The following is a 26,660-nucleotide window of genomic DNA, read 5'->3' as shown; positions in this document are numbered from 1 at the left end:
ATTTTCCTCAGTTTATCGATGTTCCAGGTCAGTTTTCAAATTTTATTTGTTCAAAGTCCTAATGAAAATTCATCGCTGGGTTTCTCCCAATATAAGCAAGCTTATATGCAATTCTTCCTAATAAACGACTTCTGTAATGCAGTTTCCCCTGATATAATACACTAAGTGGGGAGTGCCTGCCGATGCCGAGGAATTTTGGAAACCCAAAATATATTGTAATTTTTAAGCGGAGGGTGTAATTTCAGAGTTCGGTGCCAAAAAAGTCAAGCGAAGTCACAGCAAAATCATGCTTTGGTCAGCTATCTTGATTCGAAATGGAACCTGGCGCCCAAACATCCACCTCTGTGTCACTCATGCCAAGTTTGGTGACAATATCTCAAGAAGCAACGAGTTCGAGTCATGCCAAAGTGAGATTTCGGTCCGCCATCTTGATTCAAACTGGGGGCTGGGGGCCCAATGTCAGTGAAAACTGCTGCAGTCAAGGAGGTTTGCCTTTCAGTGAGAACTAAATCCAATTCCCCCCCACCCCCCACCCCCAGCCTTAAGTCTGGAAAAATGTAGGCACCCGATTGTCTAGTTGCTTAAGTTTTGCTGCTTCTCCTGAGCTGTTTAATTAGGAATTTGCAACATGCTTCCAGCCCTGGACAAAAGAGGCTGTGAACTTTTCCCCCTCCGCCTTATTTTGCTTTGACTCAAGTTGTAACTCAGAAAAGTCTGCCCTCAGCTTCCACGGTGAGTTTCGCCCTACAAAGACAGCTAGAGCATTCATATAAAATACTTGTGTCTCCTGACAAACCTGTTTGATCAGCCCCTGAAACCTATTCAAAAGGAACAGAAGGCAAGATTCCCCCCCCAAGGCTTTTATTATGGGGTCTCATTCAGCAGCTGTTGCCTTTAGCAATAATACCAGAAACAAAGATTATACTGAGAGCCTGTTCAAACACACACAGAGGCCCTGTGTGTGAGGAACTGATTCTCGCAATCCTCCTCTCTCTAAAAAGAGGTGCCATATTCCTCACCTCTGACTGAAACGAAGTGCGCTCCGTTTGCTCAGGAGTAAGCCCATGACTGAATACACCTTCGTACGAAGCGGTATTCCTGCATGTAGACAATTAGCCTGTCAGGGACAAAAGCTCTCCGCTAACCTGCTCTTCCATACATAATTTAAATTCCTCGCACATAGAAAGCTAGCATGCCAGTGTGGTGGTGAAGCTAGAGTCCTTCCTGTGGTGCTGGTTTTCTATGAGCAGGGGGGGAAATTGTACAGCGAAGTATCAGATCATGTGAGTCAGGGACAGGGAACTTGCAGTCTTCCAGAAGGCTGTAGCTCAGTGGCAGGCATTCCCAGGTAGGGCTGAGAATGTCCCCTGCCTGAAGACCTCAAGAGCCGCTGCCAGTCTGCAGACAATGTGGGCCTAGCAGGTCCAACGGTCTGACTTAGTACAAGGAAGCTCCCTATTTTTCCAAATGTTGTACAGAGAGTCAACAAGCAATTTGCCCAAGTTTGCAGGGAGTCTGGCCTTACCTTCTTCTTCTTTGGCGATCACTTGTAGCCGAGTAAGAATGTCTTCCATAAACACGGTCTTAACAGTGAGTCCATAAGTGACTGTGGAGGCCAATTCTGGAGCCACACGTCCTTCCACCATAGCTGTCAGCTTACACATTTGAAAATAAGGGACCAGCAGCCTTGAAAATAAGGGACCAGCAGCCAAAATAAGGGACCTGCAGCCTCACCTGTTCCAGGCACTCCTGTCTTCCTGTCCTCCTGCAGTCTGGTCAAACTCATGCTGGGTAGCTTCGAGAACACTGTCCAACCAACTTTGTAACCAGAGGTTCAACTGAATAGAATCTGAATCACATGCACCACAAGGCCTATGCAGCCTCAACTTAAGATGGCTCCCCGGTCTGGCTTTGCACTGCAAAGTTTGCAGCAGCACGTGCAGCAAAATGGTGTCCAGCATTCAAAAAACCCCTCAGTTTGCATTAACTAGCCACACACGAGGCATGCAAGCTCCACCCCCCAGTTGTTCTTAGACTTCTTATTGGGTGAGCAACACAGCCAAGCAACACAGTTGGAGCCTCCCTCCTCCCTGGCCGGCAGGGAGGGAGGGAGAGGAGCTGCTTCCTTTGAAATTTAAGGGACATCATTTAAGGGACATTTAAGGGACATCCATCAATAAGGGACATGGCGCTGGAATAAGGGACTATCCCTTCAAATAAGGGACGCTTGACAGCTATGCCTTCCACAGTGGGGACATTGGTTTCCGGGCGGGAGTTGATCACGGTGTGGATTTGCCAATTGTGCCTTCCTCTTAGCACATTTCTCCCCTTTGTCCTGAGTTTGAGCGTCTGCAAAGCCCATCTTTGGCAAAGGCTGTTCTCCAACTGGAGCGCTCACAGGCCAGTGTTTCCCAGTTGTGGGTGTTTATACTACATTTTCTTAGATTTGCCTTGAGAGAGTCTTTAAACCTCTTTTGTGGACCACCAGCTTTCCATTTTTAAATTGGGAATAGAGCAGTTGCTTTGGAAGACGATCATCAGGCATCCGAACAACATGACCAGTCCAACGAAGTTGATGTTGAATGATGGTTGCTTTGACATGGGTGATATTTGCTTCTTCCAGTACACTGGCATTACTTTGCCTGTCTTCTCAAGTGATGTGGAAAATTTTCAGCAGCCTGATGAAGACCAACAGCCCGAGTCAGGACGTCACCAGCATTTGGGCATCAGCATTGGTGACCACACACTTGAGGTGGTACGCAATACTGCCTTCCTGGGTTCCACCACAACCAGTAGCCTCATCCCTTTGCACCCCCAAAATTGGCTCTGGGAACCCCCAAAGCAGCACGCAGGAGGAAGAGAAAGGGGAATAATCTCACCAGGCAAATCAAAATGCTTGTTCCAGAGGGACAGTCAGAAAAGCATGATGTTGAATTCCTCTCTGCGTTCCACATTTTAATATTGCATTTCGTCATTTATATTCTATGAGCTGCTCAAAGAACACGTGTCGATAGTCCGCCATACAAATCGAGCAAATTCTTGAATAAATAAAGCTCTCCAGTGAGCAGGATGCCTCAGACTGGAAGTTCCTTAGAGGACGGAGCTTCTATTATTCCCTTTATTCTGTAAAAATGCCACATACGTTAGTAGTTCTGTGGAAATTTGTGACATGAAATATCAAGCACGCTGCTGGGATTTTTATTTATTTTTTATTTTAAGAAAAAGAACAGCATGGAACACAATGGAAGCGTCTTTTGTATATAGGGATTGAGAAGCTGGAATATGTGCAGAGGAGGGCGACCAAGATGATCAAGGGTCTGGAAACCAAGCCTTATGAGGAACGGTTGAAGGAGCTGGGTATGTTTAGCCCAGAAAAGAGGAGACTGAGAGGAGATGTGATAGCCATCTTCAAATATCTCAAGGGCTGTCACATGGAAGATGGAGCATGCTTGTTTTCTCTTGCTTCGAGGGTAGAACTCGAACCCATGGCTTCAAGTTACGAGAAAGGAGATTCCAGCTAAAGATCAAGAAGAACTTTCTGACAGTAAGAGCTGTTTGACAGTGGAATGGTCTCCCTCAGGAGGTGATGGACTCTCCTTCCTTGGAGGTTTTAAAGCAGAGGTTGGGTGACCATCTGTCATGGACGCTTTAGCTGAGATTCCTGCATTGCAGGGGGGTTGGACTAGATGACCCCTGGGTTCCCTTCCAACTCTACAATTCCATGATTCCCAGAATGTAAAAGGTCTTTACAACTTGGGACTAGTTTCTCTAAGAGGTAGTCTTAAAACACATGTCCCCCCTCGTCTGTTTCAACAGGTGGAATTGGCACTACGAGAGGTGCCACATAATACCCATTCCACGAGAACTCGGTTGTTGAGTGCAGCAGCGCCTAGACTTTGCAACTCCCTGCCTCTTGAGATCAAGAGGCGCCTTCACTGTACACTTTGTGGCACCTGCTGAAAATATTCCTGCTCAGACAAGCCCACCCAGATGCTTAGGAAGTTGGCGTAATTTTAATCTGTGTTTCCGTATTTTAACTTTGGTACGCTTTAAAGCACAGCTGCAGTTTTTCCTTGATGTTATTGTTTAATAATAGTAATAATAATAATAATAATAATAATTTATTTATACCCCGCCCATCTGGCTGAGTTTCCCCAGCCACTCTGGTGGCTCCCAATCAAGTGTTAAAAACAGTACAGCGTTAAATATTAAAAACTTCCCTCAAGAAGAAGGGCTTGCTTAAGATGTCTTCTGAATGTCAGGTAGTTGTTTATCTCTTTGACATCTGATGGGAGGGCTCATCTTTGAGGGGTTTTAAAATTTTATTTTGCAATCAAGGGGCTCATAGGTTTTAAGAAATGAATAAAACAAACAAAAGCTCTGCAAGTGCCGGGCCCCTTTGTCTTTCATAGAAGACAAAGTGCAAGTAGAAAAAGTAGAAAATGTGTCTCTCTCTGCAATGCATCAAGTGAAATCTCCCTCCTTTGCAGTCAACCACATTGAATGTGGACGTTGCGTAGTCTTGGCTGGGACCAGGTGCATTGCATGTTACTGTGCGACATCTCTGTGTAATCACATGGGTGTTAACCACGTCTCTGAGTGCTACATCCTGCCTGACCGGGCCAGTTAGCTGACACTTTTCTTACTCACAACTCACAAAGGGGGAGATTTGTGCTTGTTCAGATATTCAGTGTACAGTGGTACCTCGGGTTAAGTACTTAATTCATTCCGGAGGTCCGTACTTAACCTGAAACTGTTCTTAATCTGAAGCACCACTTTAGCTAATGGGGCTAAATGCTGCTGCTGCGCCGCCGGAGCACGATTTCTGTTCTTATCCTGAAGCAAAGTTCTTAACCTGAAGCACTATTTCTGGAGTCTGTAACCTGAGGCATATGTAACCCGAGGTACCACTGTAACTTGGATGGACACAGCAGAGGGCCACCTCAACTTTTAAATGAGCAAATCTTATGCAGAATGGGGTGGGTCACTGAGAAATGCAAAAAAAAAGGGGAGTGAACCCTATATCTATGCTCTACTACTCTACCCATAGCCCCTATAGACTTTGTCCATGCATTTAAAGCATGTGATGTTTCCCAAGAATTCTGGGAACAACTGTAGTTTGTTAAGGGTGCTGGGAAGTAAGCTACTGTTCCTCACCACGTGCTTCAAACGTATTGATTTAATACACTGCTTGATGATAGGAAAAATCCTCATGTCTGTTTACAAAAAAAATTAAATCAATAAAATTATTGGTAAAAGCAGTTTAAAACAACTATGTATTTAAAACAATAAAAAACTCCACACAAAAAACAATAGCGATAGACTAAAAACAGATTAAAACACAACGTTCTCCGTATCTGGGAAGGCTTGTCTGAACAAAAATGTTTTCAGCCCTTGCTGAAAAGAGTACAGTGGTACCTAAGGTTACATACACTTCAGGTTACAGACTCCGCTAACCCAGAAATATTACCTCGGGTTAAGAACTTTGCTTCAGGATGAGAACAGAAATCGTGCAAGCGCAGCGGCAGCAGGAGGCCCCATTAGCTGAAGTGGTGCTTTAGGTTAAGAACAGTTTCAGGTTAAGAACAGACCTCCAGAACGAATTAAGTACGTAACCAGAGGTACCACTGTACAGTGAAGGCACCTGCCTGATATCAATAGGCAGGGAGTTCCAAAGATTTATTTCTTACAAATGCAGAATGAACATTTTGTGGCACTTGTAGCAGTGCCAATTCCACAGATCGAAGCGGCTGAGCGGATAAAAATGGGTTAAGGCAATATTGCAGACAGAACCACACCAAGTTGTCCAGGACTTTATAGATGAATGATAACACATTGATCTTGACCCTGTTTAGAGCTCAAGTTTCTGAAGCACATGACATGGTGTCATTAAGTTGCATCTTTCATCCATCATCAAGCTGTTTCTGTGGTCCTGCAAGGAAGCTGCTCACGTGTTGGTGCTGACCTTTAAAGCCCTAAACAGCTTTGGCCCAGTATACCTGAGGGAGCGTCTCCACCCCCATCATTCAGCCCGGACACTGAGGTCCTCCTCTGAGGGCCTTCTGGCGGTTCCCTCACTGCGAGAAGTGAGGTTACAGGGAACCAGGCAGAGGGCCTTCTCGGTGGTGCCACCTGCCCTGTGGAACACCCTTCCACCTGACTTTTAGAAGACATCTTAAGACAGCCCTGTTTAGGGAAGTTTTTAATGTTTGATGTTTTATTGTGTTTTTAATATTTTGTTGGGAGCCGCCCAGAGTGGCTGGGGAAACCCAATCAGAAGGGCGTGGTATAAATTATCATCATCATCATCATCATCATCATCATGATGTCCCAGGCAGGACTCATGGAGTGCATTGCAAGGTGCGAAAAGTGACTCTCCCTGCTCCACGCCTGCAGAGGTGCCAGATTCTTAGCAAAGGTCGAGGGTTGCATGATGCAGAACTATTCCAATTGCAAGGTGTTTGCACAAGGCCAGGCCCAAGGCATTTTACTGTCCGAGGCAAATGACAAGATGGCAGGTTCCCCAATTCCACATATAAAAGCAGTTGAAATTCACTTCGAAACGGGGAAACGAACAGCACAGCACACCTGAGGGCAGGAGGCCAGGCCAGGCTCCATGTTACATATAGCTGTGATCTCTCCACACCCCTGGGCGATATCTGTCTTTTCAATATCATGATATATCACAATACACTGATATATCACAATGTCTGAAATAAGGATGGACCTCGTGATTTTTGCCGGCACCTGTACTTGTGATTCAGTTAACAGAGGCTGCAGGTATCGAGAGAAGCATTGGCTAGCTTCACGGTCTCTCCCCCCCCCCCCCCACACACACATAGCACACAAACACACATCACGATTCACGATATATTGCCAGATTTAAAATTATGAAACTGATATTACGATATGGACTTCAAAGATTTGGGCGATATATGGATGTATCTCCTAGCCTTGGCCCTTATCATCTGCTGCCCAGGGCAGCTGTCTCCCTCTGAACATGGAAGAGTAGCCCAGCAGGATCAGGCCAAATGAACTACCAAGTCCAGTCTGCTGTTTTCATAGCGGCCGCCAGCAGAGCTAGAGCACAGAAGTGCTTTCCCTTCCTGCAATTCCCTGCCGCTGGTATTCAGATTCATCCTGCCTCCTTTTAGGAGCCCCGCTCAGGGTGGGAGAAGATTGTGAGCTTTAAACAAAACCCTGCTGTGTATGCCAAGTTGATCCAGATACATGACTCAAGGATGTTTCTCTGCCAAAAGGGAACGCAAGGATACCAGGATAAAAAACCAGACCAGAAACAAAGCTGTTTTAGGGTTGGCATATTTCAAAAAGTGAAAATCCAGAAACAAAAGTTGTTGATGGTTTGCCCAAAGTTTTTGAGCTATTTTTCTGGAAATTGGCAAAAAAAACCCCGACAACCAACATATAGGATATGGGTTGCCATATGCCTGGGTTTTCCTGGCCATTTCAAGCGATATTAGAAAATTCCTCCCAGACGCCACTTTTGAAGGACGAATCCTGGTGATGTCCAGGAAATTGCAGGCAAATGCCAGCCGTACTTTATTTGCTAGCAACTTGTAAGAGCGAGGGTCTTCTTTCCCCGATAAACAGAAACCCTCGGAATGAGGAATGGAAAGCAGAGGGAAATAAACCTTAATTCATATAGGGCGGGGATGGGGTAGACTCTCACTCACCTGTTACAGGCTAGGAATCCTGTAACAAGCAAAAAATGTCAATTGTGACACTCCAGCCACAGTGGATGTAGAAGACAGGCATCATAGTTAGTTGCCATTGGCAGCCTAATAAAGGTTAACATCGAGAACAAGGGAGTGAGTGAAGATCAGGAACAAGGAGAAGGAATCAAATCAACCTTACACACTAATTGAAGTGGGAATCAGAGGCAGTAATTGGGGGGGGGGGGAATGGCCTGCTCAGAATCATGCCATGTGGGCACAGAGCCCAGGAGACCCCCAGGGAGCAGCCCCTAGGGGTGGGAAGCAGGGGCGGAGGAAGGGGGTGCGGTGGGGGTGGGCCACCCCGAGTGTCACAACTAAGGGGGGGTGACAAAATGCCAGGTGGCACTCACTGCAGGGCCTGCAGCACACTCGAACTACGCGCCTCTTCTGGGAGTGACACGGTGGCTTGGATGCCCGCAGGCTCCGCGCTGCCCCAAATGGTCTGCCCGCCGCCGCCTCCTCAGCTGTAGGGCGGCTGAGTGGGAGAAGGCAGGCAGACTTGGAGGTCCTCGCGGAGCGTTGTGCCCTGGCTTGCCCCGCCCCTGGGCGCAGGGCACGCACACCGCCCCAGGCGCCCAATCGCTGGTGGGAGGAGACCAACAGCACCTCCTATTCGCCGTAAGATCACTGTAGACGCATCATGGCAGGGGCTGTCAAGGAGACAGGGAGTGTGTCACAGCTGTTACTGCAGCTGCAGCAGCAGCAGAAGAAGAAGAAGCGGGCGATGTATTCCTTGGAGCCCAGGCCTGCTGTTCCTGTGGTTCCTGCCGCTTGAGGCAACCACCTCAACTTGCCTCATGGATGGGCCAGCCCCACCTAAAAGCTCAGCACATGGAAGGTTCTTAAAAAAGGAGATTTACAAACCACCTTGTTCTGCCATGGTGGCACAGATGGTGTTTCATCCTTTCTTTGCAGTTGGGAATGCCAGGAAGAGAGGCCTTGATGCAGAGATGCAATGCGTTCTCTTCCCCCACCCCAAAGGATGGATCTAGAAAACATCTCTTTGTGTGTATTATACAAAAAAGGGGAGGACTTCACATCAAATTGGCTGTTTCAATTTATAGAAGCGATAAACTCTGTTTTTAGCATTTTGTGTCAACAACACCCATTGTGAGAACAATATCAAAGAAAAAAGTTTCCAGCTCATATTGTATCTGGCCTAGATTTTGTCGACTCTGGAATTTCCCCAGCTTATCCAAATATTCCCATTTGTCGCAGAGATGGCCCTTCTTCTGAAATCACTGCTCTATTTGACACAGGTCTCCTTCGGCGGAAGACACAGGCAGTTGCTAGTTCATCTTTCTAACTTCCCTTTAAAGTGAATACACAAAAGTGGAATGCAGGAAGTATGTTATATAAGTTCCCCTACAGAAACCATGGACAATCACAAGGCAAAATAATCCTGGGTGTTTCCCTTCCGTCATAAGATACTGTAGAAAGGGGTGCTCAAATGTCTTTGTATAAGCATTACGGAAAGAAAATAAGTATTTGAAATATGCAGAGCAGGTGTAGCAGCTAGAACAGGCAAATGGTTGTGCAAGAGATTTCTGGTTTAGATTTCAATTCAGCTGGGAGCTTGCAAGGTTTGTTGTTGTTTAGTCGTTTAGTTGTGTCCGACTCTTCGTGACCCCATGGACCAGAGCACGCCAGGCCCTCCTGTCTTCCACTGCCTCCCACAGTTTGGTCAAACTCATGCTGGTAGCCTCGAGAACACTGTCCAACCATCTCGTCCTCTGTCACCCCCTTCTCCTTGTGCCCTCCATCTTTCCCAACATCAGAGTCTTTTCCGGGGAGTCTTCTCTTCTCATGAGGTGGCCAAAGTACTGGAGCCTCAGCTTCAGGATCTGTCCTTCCAGTGAGCACTCAGGGCTGATTTCCTTCAGAATGGAGAGGTTTGATCTTCTTGCAGTCCATGGGACTCTCAAGAGTCTCCTCCAGCACCAGAATTCAAAAGCATCAATTCTTCGGCGATCAGCCTTCTTTATGGTCCAGCTCTCACTTCCATACATCACTACTGGGAAAACCATAGCTTTAACTATACAAACCTTTGTTGGCAAGGTGATGTCTCTACTTCTCAAGATGCTGTCTAGGCCTGTCATTGCCCTTCTCCCAAGAAGCAGGCGTCTTTTAATTTCGTGACTGCTGTCACCATCTGCAGTCATCATGGAGCCCAAGAAAGTAAAATCTCTCACTGCCTCCATTTCTTCCCCTTCTATTTGCCAGGAGGTGATGGGACCAGTGGCCATGATCTTCGTTTTTTTGATGTTGAGCTTCAGACCATATTTTGCGCTCTCCTCTTTCACCCTCATTAAAAGGTTCTTTAATTCCTCCTCACTTTCTGCCATCAAGGTTGTGTCATCTGCATATCTGAGGTTGTTGATACCTTTAATGGGAAGGTAATGTTTGGTCTACCATACAGAGCCATTATAATATAAAGCACTTAGTAAACTTGTTGTGTTATTATTAGGATATTCCTGATAAAGAAACAAGGAAATAACATCCAACCCGGGACACTTGTGGTTTCTCCTAGCGCTGCAGTTGAAGGCTGACGTTTCAACAGGGTAACTCCTTGATGAGGAGCCACTCTGCAGCCACTCTGCAGCTGAATTCTTCCTTTTAAACTTATTGTCCTAGCAAAGGCCATGACAAGCCATAGTCCTGATTTTTAAAAAAAGAATATGGATCCATAATATAAGCCCAACACCCGTGATGTAAGAGAGAGAAGTTACCAGAGACACCAACAAACTCGAATCCAGCTTGATTTCACATTAAACCTCTGAATCGCCACAACAATTTATAGTGATTTTGTCTAACTCCTTTTTCCTGATTTTTATTTTTATTATTATTATTTTGGTGGCCAGTACACTTGGGTTGCGAACATGATCTGTGTGGGAGGCACGTTGGCAACCCGCAGCATCCGCAACCCGCAGTGCTGCGTTTGCACACGCGTGGGTTGCACTTCTGCACATGTGCAAAGCACGATTTAGCGCTTCTGCGCATGTGCAAGCGCCGAAACCCGGAAGTAACCCGTTCCGGTACTTCCTGGTTTCGTCGTGTCCTTAACACGAAAATGCGCAACCTGAAGTGTCTGTAACCCGAGGTATCACTGTACGTAGAGGACCACTCTCTGTCTTACAAAGCTATTGTTGTCACTCCAAGGAAACCAAACCATTTCTGCCCGGGTGTATCTGCTTGCTTGTGTGAACAAAGGTTTCAGAGAGCGATCTCTTGGGTGTCTATATAAGGGGCAGCCTTAAAGATACTGAGCGATGTCGTCCACCTGAGGTTGACCAGAAATATCCCATCTTGTCACCAGTCTTGAAGTTTCAGTTCTCAGACCAGCTGAGCTTTTATACGTAGAAGAGTTATTTCCTTTGCCTCGTGCGGTAATATTTCTTGAGCCAGACCACAATATTAAGATATCTCAAGGCACATGCATTATTTGCCTTTGACCATGGAAGCAGAGTAGATCAGGGTTGAATTCTCCACTCTTCCATGGAGCTCGCTGGGTACCCTGGGCCAGTCACTTCCACTCAGTCTAACCTTCCTCATAGGGCTTTTGTCAGGATTAAATGAGGAAGGGGAGAACCACATACACCACTTTGAGCTCATTTAGGGGTAGGTGGAATAGAAATGCAATAAATAATAGCAGCTGTCGATAGCATTCTCCTCCATGATTTGGCCCAATTCTCCTTTGAAGCCATCTAAGTTGGGGGCAATGACAAACCTAGACAGCAACTTAAAAAGCAGAGACATCACCTTGCCAACAAAGGTCCATATAGTTAAAGCTATGGTTTTCCCAGTAGTGATGTATGGAAGTGAGAGCTGGACCATAAAGAAGGCTGATCGCCCAAGAATTGATGCTTTTGAATTATGGTGCTGGAGGAGACTGTTGAGGGTCCCATGGACTGCAAGAAGATCAAACCTCTCCATTCTGAAGGAAATCAGCCCTGAGTGCTCACTGGAAGGACAGATCCTGAAGCTGAGACTCCAATACTTTGGCCACCTCATGAGAAGAGAAGACTCCCTGGAAAAGACCCTGATGTTGGGAAAGATGGAGGGCACAAGGAGAAGGGGACAACAGAGGACGAGATGGTTGGACAGTGTTCTCGAAGCTACCAGCATGAGTTTGACCAAACTGCGGGAGGCAGTGGAAGACAGGAGTGCCTGCCGTGCTCTGGTCCATGGGGTCACGAAGAGTCGGACACGACTAAACGACTAAATAACAACAACAAAGCTGGGGGCCCATCACTTACTCCTGTGGCAGGGAGTTCCACAGTTCCACTGTGTGCTGTGCTCCAACTTTGTGACCCCACACAAATGTCTGGCAATGTCAGAGGTGGGGTTATTGTTTTGGTTCAATCATTTACTTGTGCTTTATCTTGTATTTTGCTCTGTGAAATGCCCTATGATCTCTTGATGAAGGGCAGTTATATAAATTTAATAAATTTAATCATAATAAAAATAAATACACACGCCCGCCTCCACACATAGGGGCCAGAGTGGGGAGAATCCAGTCCCTGGAAAAGGTGCTGTCCAGGTTTAGGCCTCATCCGTTCCAAGTGACTTCCTCCCCCCTCACCACGCACTTTCTTTCTGCCAGAGATTGCTCTCGAGCGCAGCCGACTGAAGCACCGCACAAAGCTGCCTCCGCTATAAATAGCTGTGTGGTAAATAGTGCAAGAAGCTAATGACCGACCGGAAAAATTAAGAGCCGAGAAATGGAAAGATCTCAGAAGCCTGTGAGGCGCGAGAAACACCCACACGCGTCTGCAGTGTGGGTTTCTCAACGGGCCACAGGGGCGCTTTGCTGCGGGGAGCTCAGTTCCTGTGGAAAACAGTTGCTGAGCACCCTGAGGTGCCGGATTCAGAAGCACGAAGTCAGTGACACAACCCCAAATGTCTCCTTCATCATCTACTGACTTCTAAATGCCCCACTTTTCAACACCGGTTTCTTCAAAAAACCATGGAAACACCATCTAGCAACAGTGTGGTCAAGTGGTTAGAGTGTTGGACTAGGACCCAGGAGACCAGGGTTCGAATCCTGACCATGAAGCTCACTGGGTGGGCTTGGAGTCAGTCACCGTCTGTTAGCCTAATCTCCCTCACAGGGTTGTTGTGAGGGTGAAATGGGAAGGAGGAGAAAACCATGTACACCACCTTGAGCTCCTTGGAAGATAAAGGTGGCATATAAATATAAATAAACAAACAAACAAATAATGGTGTCACGTGCCTGATAGGTTGGGTTGCCCCGGCTGCCTGTACCTTCAGTGGTGAGGGCAGAGAGCACACTGGCGAAGAAGCACCCAGCAGGATTTAACTCATGAGGGGAGATTTCAATCCTGCATTCTGCAGGCATCTGCTTCAAATAGAGGAGCGGCCTCTGTAAAGAAAGACACCTGACTACCCTTTTTTATTTTTTGACACCTGATTTACAGTCAGATGGGTGGGGAACAACAACAACATGAAATGGTGCCTGGACTACAACACCTCAGACTGGGGGCTGTTCACATGATTGAATGCTGCTCTGCACCAGTGGGCTGGGAGAATTCCCTGCACGAAGAAGACTAGCTTATCAAGGAGGAGAAGAAGAGAAGAAGAGTTTGGATTTGATATCCCGTTTTATCACTACCCAAAGGAGTCTCAGAGCAGCTAACATTCTCCTTTCCCTTCCTCCCCCACAACAAACACTCTGTGAGGCAAGTGGGGCTGAGAGACTTCAGAGAAGTGTGACTGGCTCAAGGTCTCCCAGCAGCTGCATGTGGAGGAGCGGGGAAGCGAACCCGGTTCACCAGATTACGAGTCCACCGCTCTTAACCACTACACCACACTGGCAGGAGAAGGTGAGAGCAAGCGAAATTCATAAAGACGAGGCTCTTCCAAGGACTCTGTTGCTGTTCCCACTCGGAAAAATCAGGCCGAAGAGCCCTTTGCAGCTGCATCGTGACTCACAGAGGGGAAACAGAAGAATGACAGAATTGTAAAGTTGACCATGAGGATGACCTAGTCCAACCCACTGCAATGCAGGAATCTTTTTGTCCAATATGGGACTCGAACCCAGAACCCTGAAACTGAGATTCCCATGCTCTCCTGGCTGAGCTATCCCAGGAGATGTATAAGGGATGTGATCCAGTGGTGAGGGATAGGCCAGAGGCCAGAGGATGGGAAGCCTTTGGTGACCAAGCGAGGATTTAGCCATTAACTGCCTATCTGTTTGGCTTCACTGCTTAGCATAGGAGGGCTGCGCAATATCTGGTTTTCAACTTTGTGATATATCACCAGTTAAGCATCGCCATATACCGGTATATCACAATGTCTGAAATAAGGATGGAGCTCTGTGAAGGCATCGGCTGGCTTCGCGGTTTCCCCCACATTGTGATTTCTGCATAGCACACAGACACACATGCATCATGTGGCCAGGTCAAAATTATGGACTTCGAACCGGTTTTGGACGATATTCTCAATATATCGCCGAGCCCGAAGGCACAGAACGTTGCATTCCCAGATGGTCCCGTGCTTTGTCCTGGACCCTGCTCTGGCCTGTGTGCAGACTGCTCCATGTGGCTAATCGCTCGAATTCTGCCCTCTCCCAACTGCTGGGAAAGATTAGGTGCATGAGAGAGAGCGATGGCTCCTAAGGACAGCTCAGGTGACTGCCAGGCCCGTGAGGCTTAGTCAGGAGGCCACCTCAGGTGGCAGGCTGGAGACAGGCAGGAGGGACGGCATGTCCAGAGCCAGCAGTGGTGTAGTGGTTAAGAGCAGTGGACTCTTAATCTGGTGAACTGGGTTCGATTCCCCGCATGCAGCTGCTGGGTGACCTTGGGCTAGTCACACTTCTGTGAAGTCTCTCAGCCCCACTCACCTCACAGAGTGTTTGTTGCTGGGGGAGGAAGGGAAAGGAGATTGTCAGCTGCTTTGAGACTCCTTAGGTTAGTGATAAAGTGGGATATCAAATCCAAACTCCTCCGGTGGTTCGAATCCCAGCGATGGGGTGAGCTCCCGTTGCTCGGTCCCTGCTCCTGCCAACCTAGCAGTTCGAAAGCACGTCAAAGTGCAAGTAGATAAATAGGTACCACTTCGGCGGGGAGGTAAACAGCATTTCCGTGCACTGCTCTGGTTCGCCAGAAGCGGCTTAGTCATGCTGGCCACATGACCCGGAAGCTGTACGCCAGCTCCCTTGGCCAGTAAAGAGAGATGAGCGCCCCAACCCCAGAGTCGGTCACGACTGGACCTAATGGTCAGGGGTCCCTTTACGCTTTACCTTTAAGGGGAGTGAAAGGTGGGATATCAAGTCCAAACTCCTCCTCCTCCCTCTCCTCCCCCTCCTCCCCCTCCTCTTCTCCTTCTCCTTCAACCTTCATTGCACCCAGGCCACCTCCAGTAACTTCAGGCAGTGTCTGTGGGGTGTGACAGGAGGACGTCCGACAAAGAAGAGGCGGGGCACCATTTTCTGTTTCGCAGCATCTTGAGCCTGGGTGGCTGACCAGCATGAAAGACCAGGTGAAGCACAGGAGATCTGCTGCAAGGAGAGGCTTTTCTGTCCGCCGCTATTCAAATCCCGATCTCAGAAGATCGCATCAAAATTTAAAGTGCACAAGAAGATAAAGTCCCTCCCAGAGAAGAATGGCAGATCAGACTGACAGATTGTGCCGAAATGGCAAAAATGACCGGAAGAATCAGAAATCAGGAAGACCAAAATTTTAATAAGGAATGGGGGAAATTTATGACTTATCTTAAAAACCATTGTAAACAGTTAAAATCGTTAGTAGGGTTGGAATATCACTTGTAGTTTAATGGTGAATTTTGGACACAGTGGAGAGATAAAAAAATTGGATCATCATAAAAGATGCAGGAGGAAATGATTACTGTAACAATAGGACCCACAAAGGAGAAGAGGGAAGGCCAAGAGATTCCTTGGAATCTTGTTTTAATGTTGTATGTTGGATATGTAACTGTCAAATTTTAATACGAAAAACCAAATAATATATTTTTAAGCATGCAACGCAGCCCAAGCGCACTTTCCTCTGCACCTGCCACGCGCTAAAACCTCTGCCAAAATATGTCAAAACATATTTGTGCTCATCGGACATGCCCCTCTGGCACCAAGGCAAGAGGTTGCGATGTAATTACAGCAGCCGCGGAGTCCTTATTACAGATGTCTGCTTCCCTACTGCTGCTTTGGTTTTGTTTTGGAAAGAAAGCAGAGGATCTGGGTCGAAGGCTTGAGAGACTTATTAAGTCCTTGCGGTTGTGCCTCGTGGAATTTCCAGTGGGTTGTGTCTGGTGACTGGGGACGATGGGGCCCTTCCCAAGGAGAGCCAGGATTGATGCAACATCTCCTCCTGCTTCTTTCAGGGGGGTACTATCAAGTGAAAGGCATGTGCAACATCAGAACTACCTGTTCCTCAGAAGAGCCCACTCCCTGCATTTTTGCATGAGTCACAGACCTGGCAAGGCCTCAAGCAAGCCCAAAGTAGAAGGAGCTTGCTTTATACAGCCAGGCCATTGGCTGTCAATTAGCTACCAGGCTAGGTTTAAAGTGTTGCTATTGGTGTATGAAGACAGCTTGAGACAAAGATATCTAAGAGATCACCACTTCCCCTACATTCCTAATCGATCGCTGCATCGATCTGCGTATGCTGCAAATGCCTGTTTATGCAGAACTATGTTCCTCATGGTGTCAGAACTGGAGCTTTAATGTGGCACCCTTTGGAACTCCCTGCCACTGCAAATCAGCCAGGCACCTGCTCTTTTCAGTGCCGCTTAAAAGCGTTCGTCTTCTAAGGAGCCTTTGAAAATCATTATCTCAGCTGGAGTTTGTACTGGATTTGAATTGGTTTTAGGCACATGCTTAAAACTACTTTTTATATTTATAACTGTTCTCAAATTTGTTTTTTATATATGCAAATGTTTTTATATATGCAACAGTTTCTTAACTTTTTTGCATATATTTGTTTATAACATAAGAGTATAGCAGCGTAGGGCAAATGGAATAAAAGTAGAAAGGAACATCTGGCGCTAAACATGATGGGGCAGATTTCCACAACAAAAGCAAACACAATAAAATCATATCACAAGGTTCCAAGAAAGGCAAATGGGTTTACATTACTCTGTATCTTACTAATCTGCTAACAACAACAACAACAACAACAATTTATTACTTATATCATGCCCCTCTGGCCAGGCCTCCCCAGTCACTCTGGGCAGCTTCCAACAGGATATTAAAAACATCAAACATTAAAAACTTCCCGAAACAGGGCTGTCTTCAGATGTCTACTAAAAGTCAGATACTGTAGTTGTTTATTTCCTTGACATCTAGTGGGAGGGCGTTCCACAGAGCAGGTGGCACTACCAAGAAGACCCTCTGTCTGGTTCCCTGCACCCTCACTTCTCGCAGGGAGGGAACCACTAGAAGGCCCTCGGAGGTGGACCTCAGTGTCCAGGCTGAACAATGGGGGTGGAGATGTTCCTTCAGATATACTAGGCCAAGGCCGTTTAGGGCTTTAAAGGTCAGCACCAACACTTTGAATTCTGCTTGGAAATGTACTGAGAGCCAATATAGGTCTTTCAGGACCAATGTTATATGGTCTCAGCAGCTACTCCCAGTCACCCATCTAGCTGTCGCATTCTGGATTAATTATAGTTAATCTCTCGATAAAAACATCTTCTTCTTGTCTACCCTCTCTGGTTCTTACTAGATATGTAAGCTCAACCACGCATACTATGCCCCAGATTTAAGACATCCATTCTCATGTGGATGATTTTCCCATCCCCCGCCTACAATTTTGACAAATAATAATCACGGCAGCAGTTAAGAGATGTTGTGTTAATGTCTTCTATTGGTACAGATTCTTTAACATATCGAAATTGTAAAATTAGAGGATTTTACTATTACATGGATAAAGTCTAGCCAGTTATAACTTCAGTCTCCATATACATAGAAAGACAGATAAATAACTAGCCAGCTAGATAAAGCAGCTGTTTTCAAGGTTTTATATATATAGCTGTTTTATATATGTTATTCTATTGCAAATAGTTTTGGGAAGTGACAAAAAATATTGGTACTGTACTGTAATGTCTACCTAGCTCAGACTTGTTTGCAATGATGGGTAGTGGCTCTGCAAGATTTCAAACAGGAGACATTTCAGGCCCCACCTGAAGATGCCAGGGCCTGAACATGGCACCTTCTGCATCCCCAACACATGTCCTTCTGCTGAGCTATGGCCCTGGGGAATGGGGTTTGGTGGAGATTTGGTAGGGATTGGCAAGCGAAACAAGCAGGGGTATGTGTCCCTGGTTAAGGCAAATTCACACTGAAATGCTGGTGAATTTTCGTGAGGACACACGCATGCGCATATTTGCAAATGGGGAAATGAGAAGAGCTGAAGTCAAGAATGGGAATATGAGGAGCTCACCTCCTGGCAAATAAATAGAAGGGGACGAAATGGAGGCAGTGAGAGATTTTACTTTCTTGGGCTCCATGATCACTGCAGATGGTGACAGCAGCCACGAAATTAAAAGACGCCTGCTTCTAGGGAGAAAAGCAATGACAAACCTAGACAGCATCTTAAAAAGTAGAGACATCACCTTGCCAACAAAGGTCCATATAGTAAAAGCTATGGTTTTCCCAGTAGTGATGTATGGAAGTGAGAGCTGGACCATAAAGAAGGTTGATCGCCGAAGAATGGATGCTTTTGAATTATGGTGCTGAAGGAGACTCTTGAGAGTCCCATGGACAGCAAGAAGATCAAACCTCTCCATTCTTAAGGAAATCAGCCCTGAGTGCTCACTGGAAGGACAGATCCTGAAGCTGAGGCTCCAATACTTTGGCCACCTCATGAGAAGAGAAGACTCCCTGGAAAAGACCCTGATGTTGGGAAAGATGGAGGGCACAAGGAGAAGGGGATGACAGAGGGCGAGATGGTTGGACAGTGTTCTCAAAGCTACCTGCATGAGTTTGACCAAACTGAGGGAGGCAGTGGAAGACAGGAGTGCCTGGCGTGCTCTGGTCCATGGGGTCACGAAGAGTCGGACATGACTAAACGACTAAACAACAACAAACCTGTCCCTGACCCTAGTGATACACATGCACTTGCTATGCCCCATGCCAGGCACATATCCAACTGCCATGTGAAGCGATGTGCCAACATATGCACACTGAGCTCCTCCGTGCAAAGGGCCAATCCGGAAGCTGCAGTGCTGCAACACTGCCAGAATAAGAATACCAGTGAGATTTGGATCGCTTCCAGGCAACCTGATTATCGTGCTTTGACCTTGATTTGGTTGCAGAGAGGTTACATACAATGTCGCCTCGATAAATTTCCACCCCACACTTTCCAGTGTGTTCCCCCGTCATGAACCTTGCTGCAAAAAAGTTCAGCGGGTGGGTGGGGAAGAGAACGGGTTTGTCCTGCCTCAGTACCAAATTTGCTTTAATTGGGCGACCCGAATTTGCCTGCATGTGATTGAATCCCACCCACACAAGAAAAAGATCAGAAATGAAACCACCGAACTCGGTCCGTGATGCAACGTTAAGAAGGAAAGTCGTTCCTCTTAAGATCATGTGTGGGCAAAACCTCATTTGTTAAGCTGAAACGAATATGTTCAAACAAACTCCACCCACATTGCCTAATGGACACAGAGGCTCAGAGGGAGGCCAAGAGTTTTGTTTACCTTTGTCTACCTGCCACAAGAAGCAAGATCACAAGTGGGACTTCAGGTGGCCTAACAAAAACCACAGGCTCTCCTCCCCTGAAGCAGCTAAGGCACATCCACGGGAGGCAAAACCCCAGGACTACCCACCCTGAAACAACTCAATAAATGTGTTCCGATTTCCCTGGCCTGCAGGACTGCCATGAAAAGAGGAAGCTGCTGAACATTAGCCTCCTTTTCAAAGGCTTGATCAAGGCATAGCGTTCTATCCTCGCAATATTCATCTGAGTAAAAGGTAAAGGGACCCCTGACCATTAGGTCTAGTCGTGGCCGACTCTGGGGTTGTGGTGCTCATCTCGCTTTATTGGCCGAGGGAGCCAGCGTACAGCTTCCGGGTCATGTGGCCAGCATGACTAAACCGCTTCTGGTGGACCAGAGCAGCACACGCAAACGCCGTTTACCTTCCTGCCGGAGTGGTACCTATTTATCTACTTGCACTTTGACGTGCTTTCGAACTGCTAGGTTGGCAGGAGCAGGGACCAAGCAACGGGAGCTCACCCCGTCATGGGGATTGGAACCGCCAACCTTCTGATCGGCAAGTCCTAGGCTCTGTGGTTTAACCCACAGTGCCACCCGCGTCCCTATTCATCTGAGTACAGGAGAAATTTGATTAAGTTTGCATTTAAAGGTGAACGTAACAAACTCACACTTCCCCAAAACAAGATGTGAACTGAAGGACAGTCATCCTTCAGAATTTCACACTGTTCTAAATTCCATAACGCAGCTCTTAAAGCAACCTGTCTGTGTTTGAAAGTTATTGGCATTCGTCTGTATTCGAAAGCTATTGTTTAATGGTTCACTCTTTCCTTTCTGTGCAGGACCCATAGCGGCATTTCCTTTAAGGACAAAGGCTCAGAAAGAATCTACAAGTATGAGCACAATGCACTGCCTGGCTAGATCACACCAATTCCACCAAGCCCAGTGTACTGTTTCCGGTGATGGACAGCCAGAATGCTTTTGGCAGCTCACAGGGCAGGAAGGATGGTTACAGCCACCCTGTTGTCATCCACAAGCGCCTGATACTTCACCTTTGAATGTGAAGATCCAATTTAGTTTCATCATGAAGAGCAGGGGTCTGCAAACTTTTTCAGCAGGGGGCTGGTCCACTGTCCCTCAGACCTTGTGGGGGCCGGACTATATTTTTTTGGGGGGGGAATATGAACGAATTCCTATGCCCCACAAATAACCCAGAGATGCATTTTAAATAAAAGGACACATTCAACTCATGTAAAAACATGCTGATTCCCGGACCGTCCGCAGACCAGATTTAGAAGGCAATTTAGAAGTCAATTGAGCCTCCAGTAAATTTTTCTTCCAGAAGAATGTCTAATCCATGGGTAGGCAAACTAAGGCCCGGGGGCCGGATCCAGCCCAATCGCCTTCCAAGTCCAACCCCCTGCAACGAAAGAACATTCAAAGCTGACTCCTTCTCACTCCCATTGCTGCTTGTTTGCTAGGAGACGACTGTTTGGACACAGTGAAGAGGCTCAGGGGCCACCTGAAAGCCTCAGGAACAGTGGTGAAGCCATAGTTTATCCATTATCTCTGAATCAGGCCAATGGCATTATGGTGTATTGTATATTATTGGATGCGGGGAGGACTGCTATGTGGCCCAGCCCCCTCAGGAATATCTCAGCCACCTTCCCTGTAGGTTCAGTGGTCGATTGAAGAATTCAGCAGGGAGCACATAGCCTTGTTAGTTTCTGTTGCACGGGCACAGTCCACAGGCCCGCGAAATAAGCTATGAAAAGCAGAAAATAACTAACATTGCAAAGGATGAGGTATTAGTTTGGGCGGGGTACAAATAAATTATTATTATTATTATTATTATTATTATTATTATTATTATTATTTGTCTTCTATCAGCAGTGGAGCTGCCTGCAAGCAAGGGGTGTTTAAGTGCCAGTGGAAATGTAATGCCTTAAGAGAGAATATTATGAAAATGACGTACAGGTGGTACATGACCCCAGTCAAGCTTGCAAAAATTTACCATTTGCCCGATAATAAATGTTGGAAATGTAAAGAAATTGAAGGCACATTCTTTCACCTTTGGTGGACGTGCCCGAGGATCAAGGCTTTCTGGGAGATGGTTTATAATGAATTGAAAAAGATATTCAAATACACTTTTGTGAAGAAACCAGAGGCCTTTCTCCTGGGCATAGTTGGCCAATTGGTGCCAAAGAAGGATAGAACTTTCTTTATGTACGCTACAGCAGCAGCAAGAATACTCATTGCAAAGCATTGGAAGACACAAGAATTACCCACCTTGGAAGAATGGCAGATGCAAGTAATCGACTATATGGAAATGGCTGAGATGACTGGCAGAATCCGAGACCAGGGAGAAGAGTTGGTGGAAGAAGATTGGAGGAAATTTAAAATTTATTTACAGAAGCAGTGTAAAATGTATGAATGCTGATGACATTGAAATGAAATGAAGGGGTTTTAGTGACGAGAGTGAAAGTTTGAAATTATAAATTTGGGAGGTAGGATACTTAAGGACAAAGTGGTAGGATATGAATTTGCTGAACCAACTGTCAAAAAGGGATACAAAAAAGGGAGACGTGAGGAAGTCAGGAAAATAAGTTAATTAATGTTGAATAATTAGAAAAGAGTGACTTGTGTTTTTTCTTATTTTACTTCTGTGTGTTGACTGGTGTTTTTTTTTCTTTTCTTTCTTTCTTTTCTCTTTTTTCTTTTTTAGGTTAAATGTTTGTATTTTAGGTATTTTATGTATTGTGAAATCTTGGTTTTGTGCTTTTATTGTCCTTTGTTTGGTGATGTCTTTCCTTATTGTTAAATTTAATAAAATATTATTATTAAAAAAAAATAGTAAGTGCCAGTGGAAATGATGGAAGAAGAGGATGAAGGAGTCAGCCCTGGCAGAAGACTTGGGAGATTATAAGAAAACCAGGGCAAGGAATTCTCTCGCTGCGATTCCTGCACTGCGGAGGGTTGGACTAGATGACCCTCGGGGTCCCTTCCAACTCTATCTATGGAATGGGGAACCTGTGGACCTCCAGCTGATGTTGGAGCACAACTCCCATCATCTCTGACTGCTGGCTACATTGGCAGGAGCTGATGGGTGTAGAGGGTCCAATGAGATTTTTTTGGGGGGGTCCCACAGATTCCCCCTAGAGATGGGGGACAATCCCGCACAGCTCTCATTTCAATGCAAACCTAGTTCTGAATTAACGCTTCCCAAAACAAACTGAAACGCAGGTACGTTTCAAACTTCCTCTGAATTTTGCAATGTGGTTTTCCAAAAAAACCAAGCCTTCAAAAACCATATATATATATATATATGGGGAAAGGGTAGATTTTTAAAAAAAATAAAAATAAAAATGCATGTGCTTGTGGAAAGCAACATGCAAAAGTGCCTTGTTAAGGGAAATTGCTGGCAAAAAAAAAATATTTACATTAGGCAAAAATGCACACACAAAATGTCTTCCTTAGGAGGAATGCACACAAATTCACACTAGTGAATTTCTGTGAGGGTTTTCAAATCACAAGCTGCTGCAAGCTGAACATAAGATTCGGGGGAAACGATAAAATGGAATTAACAGGCTTATCTACCACTAAGCGAGTCTGATTTAAAGGCAGCAGCAAATCTCCGACAAGGAAGCTCTGACCAGGTAGCTGAGGCCTGCTTCTTTGAGTGTGTCTTTGCCTGACACATTCAGCACTACAGTAACCGGATGAAAAGGGGTCCTTCAATAATTCTGTAGGAGAAGGGCTGTCTACGTGTTCAACGTGCCTTCACCCCATGTGGCAACGGGGATTGCCAGCTTAGAGGTTTCCCCCCCCCCCCTGGCCAATACATTTGAAGTGTAAGGTTTTCAATAGCTGGCATCTTTCCTAAGAAATTTCCAAATTCCCCCCGTGTCTTCTGATGCGGGAAATCAATAGGCACACATTTCTTGTTGATGCCTGAATGACCGCGAGGTGTAAACACTCTCTCTAGCCTTCTCATTAGATGTGCAAGATAGTTGGCAAAAAAAATGTCGTCTTCGCGCAGCAAATCATCCACCTTTTGCAAACGTGCAAGATTTTGAACTGCACAGGATAAAAGATAAAATAGATCATGCCTGGCCACTCACAGGACCCAGCTAATCATTCTGAAAAGTTTTAAGGCTGCGATTCCACACACACTTACCTACCTAGCAGCAAGATCCCATAGAAACAAGGAGATTTACTGCTGAATAAAACCCGTGTTGAATTGTGCTTTTGGTGACTCTCAAACTTACTGTTTTCTCTTCTCCCTCCCTTCCCATCCCCCATCAAATGCGCCCCATTTGTTTTAGCCATTAAAATGCAGGGATTTCAATGAAAATGGAATTCTGATTGAAAAACCCATTCATCTGATTCATTTCTCTTCCAGTTTCTTTTCATTAATATGTAGCTCATAGACTTGGATGCGACTTTATTCAAAAAGAAGGCTTCAGATCCTGTTGAGAAGCAATGAGACGCATCTCTTTCCTTGAGAAATAAACATTGGCTTACCCAGAAAAATATATATATATTACAAGAATGGTAGGCACCACCTTTGGGTATTTTGAACACCAGCCGCAGAGCAGGGCTGGGTGAAATGTCAGATACCAGGTGCACCCGAAAAACACCAGACGCTGGGATTGGTTAAGGAGCAAAGGAAGGATTTCTGAAAACACATAATTAAGTGATGGAACACCTTGTCACAAGGTGCAGCGATAGCCATTAGGTGAGATGGCTTTGGAAAAAACAGAGAAAAGTCCTGGGGCAACAGGGTTCTGCCTTCTTTTTGGTGAGGATTGCGAAAGGTGCTATTGATTCGTGTATTTGAAACATTTCCTACGTGCTCTTCATTGCACAGCAATTTCAGAGCAGGTTACAACTCAAACAATCTCAAATTCGCAATGCAGGTGCTAAAATCAGCAGCAGCTCATCAAACAACGACGATACTGTCATCAGATGATACGGAAAGACAGGTGCCCAAGACTTAAAAGAGCGGGTGCCACAGGGTCTGCTCTGCTAGGTCACAGAGGGTAGGGAGTTCTAAAGCTGGGGTGCCACCACTGAGAAGGCCGCCTCTCATGTTGCCATTTAGCAAACCACAGCCAAAGATGGTGTAATCCAAAGGAAAAACTCACTGGCATAGCCCAGTACACTAACCAGTGAGGGCTGCTGCCCATTGGGACTCATAGGGACCTCCATTGGTTCAAAACTCACACTGTATAGGGTTTTGTAAGTCAGTATGGATGGTACTTGCATGTTCAAAGAGGATGAACCTCCAAATGCCACATGATCAGAGGACAGAATAACACAGGAAGTTGCCTCAAGCCATCTTGGACCAATGGTCCATCTCAATCTCCAGGGCTTCAAGCAGGAACCTTTCCCAGCCTGACATGAAGATGCTGGAATTGAACTTGGGAATTTTTGCATGCACAGCAAACGCTCTGCCACTGAGATACAGACATTCCCTGGTAGATGCCCATCGTCTGAATACCAAGCTTGTTTTCTCAAGCTCTGGAGGGTAGGACTCCAGCCAATGGCTTCAAGTTACAAGGAAGGAGATTCCGACTGAACATCAGAAAAAACTTTCTGGCTGTAAGAGCTGTTCAGCAGTGGAACAAACTCCCTAGGGAGGTGGTGGACTCTCCTTCCTTGGGGGTTTTCGAGGAGAAGTTGGGTGGCCATCTGTCATGGATGCTTCAGCTGAGATTCCTGCATTGCAGGGGGTTGGACTAGATGGCCCTCAGGGTCCCTTCCAATTCTATGATTCCTGGAACCTCATGGTGAAGGTTGGGTGAGAAATGTAATAATCAATAGCAATGTCCATCATTGTATGATGGCCGAGGGAGATCTTTGGTCAGGCCCAGCAAGATAATTCATTTGTTCTTTTAAGTTCCCCGGTTTCAGGTTTCTAGCTACCCTGGTAACCAGGTTTTTTGCATGCACACACACCTGAAAAAGCCTTGATTCCACCCCCCAAAACCATCAAGTACCCCAAAGCAGGGAAGAGAGTCCTTGAGCATACACATGCACATAGGGGAACCTATGGCTCTCCAGATGTTTCTAGCTCCAGTTTCCATTATCCCTAGCCAGCACGGCCAATGGCCAGGGAGAAGGGGAGTTTTAGTAGTCCTGACACATCTGGAGGGCCACACGTTCCCCCAGCCCTGGTAGACAACATCACACATCACATCACAAATGGGCACAGGTGCCAAGCTCCCTTAGATGCCAAACAGCCCCAGGAGAAGCTCAGTGACTCACCCAGCCTTCGAAGCTGTCCGAGGACCCGGTGCCGTGCAGGAGGTCATGGAAGTGCACGGTGCAATTGGCCACAAAGTCATCATAGCCAATGGGGGTGCCGTGGAAGACGGCCAGTTCCAGCTGCCGCCCATCGTTGACTGGGGCGCAGAACTCCTCATTGTAGGTCGGCGTGTTGGTCTTCTGCTTGGTGCTGGTCTGCCCCACCCTCACCTGGTCCACGCTCAGCGTGATGTAGGGGTCCAGGAGCTGCTGCCCCTTCTTGAAGAGCGTGTGCCTGAGGGACCAGCGGGTGGGTTGCAGCCCCACAGCCTCCCCGATGCGCACCTTCATGTAGCCGTTGAACTTCATGGCTCCGGACGGGGGGGAAACAGAGGGATGCTTCCTCTTTGGAGAAGTACGGTGCTGTCCTACTGAGTCTGTGGTAGCCAGGAGAGTAGCTTGGCAGTCCTCAGGGGACAGGGCAGCCTGTGGTGGCAGCTCCTGGTTTCTGGGCCATGCTGTCGAGGGCACCGACCCAAACCCAGCCCTTTGCCCCCCTGCCTTCCCTTTCCAGGAAGGAAGGAGATGAACCAAGTTGCTGAATCACTTCTCTTCTTCACAGCGGAGAGGAGCTAATTCCTTCACCTCCTTTGGGAGATAACAGAGCATGGAAACACACACACACACACACAGAGAGAGAGAGAGAGAGAGAGAGAGAGAGAAGCGAAGCAGCTTTCCAGAGCCCTGCCGTCTGGTGCCAAACACCCCAGCGCTCCCGGCTCTGTGCACATCAGCCACCGAACACCCTTAGCTGTTCTTGGTTCTCACAGACAAACCGCTTCAGTTCCCCCCCTCCCTTTAGTTCAGGAAGAAACTGCAGCAGAGTAAGAAGGGGGGGGAAACCTCTCTTTCTCTCCTTTTCCTGAGCCGCTCACCCAAACCACAAGCCACAAATCCACAGATAAGAGAGAGCAGGCTTTCAGTTCG

The 26,660-nt window shown here is 46.6% G+C and overlaps 1 protein-coding gene across 1 annotated transcript in view; it reads right to left on the bottom strand.

The window, feature by feature from the left end:
- The window catches only part of PRKCH (protein kinase C eta), a 108,100-nt gene extending 81,832 nt beyond the window's left edge, over positions 1-26,268 (bottom strand). Inside the window, exon 1 of the mRNA XM_053404071.1 lies at positions 25,695-26,268. Coding sequence (XP_053260046.1) covers positions 25,695-26,042 — 348 coding nt within the window. The 5' untranslated portion in view covers positions 26,043-26,268. The remainder of the gene's footprint in view (positions 1-25,694) is intronic.
- Between the last annotated feature and the right edge of the window lie 392 nt (positions 26,269-26,660).

The sequence above is a fragment of the Podarcis raffonei genome, chromosome 1 (genome assembly GCF_027172205.1).
Source record: "Podarcis raffonei isolate rPodRaf1 chromosome 1, rPodRaf1.pri, whole genome shotgun sequence".
Taxonomy (NCBI): Eukaryota; Metazoa; Chordata; class Lepidosauria; order Squamata; family Lacertidae; genus Podarcis; species Podarcis raffonei.
This window is presented reverse-complemented; position numbering and strand designations above follow the sequence as displayed.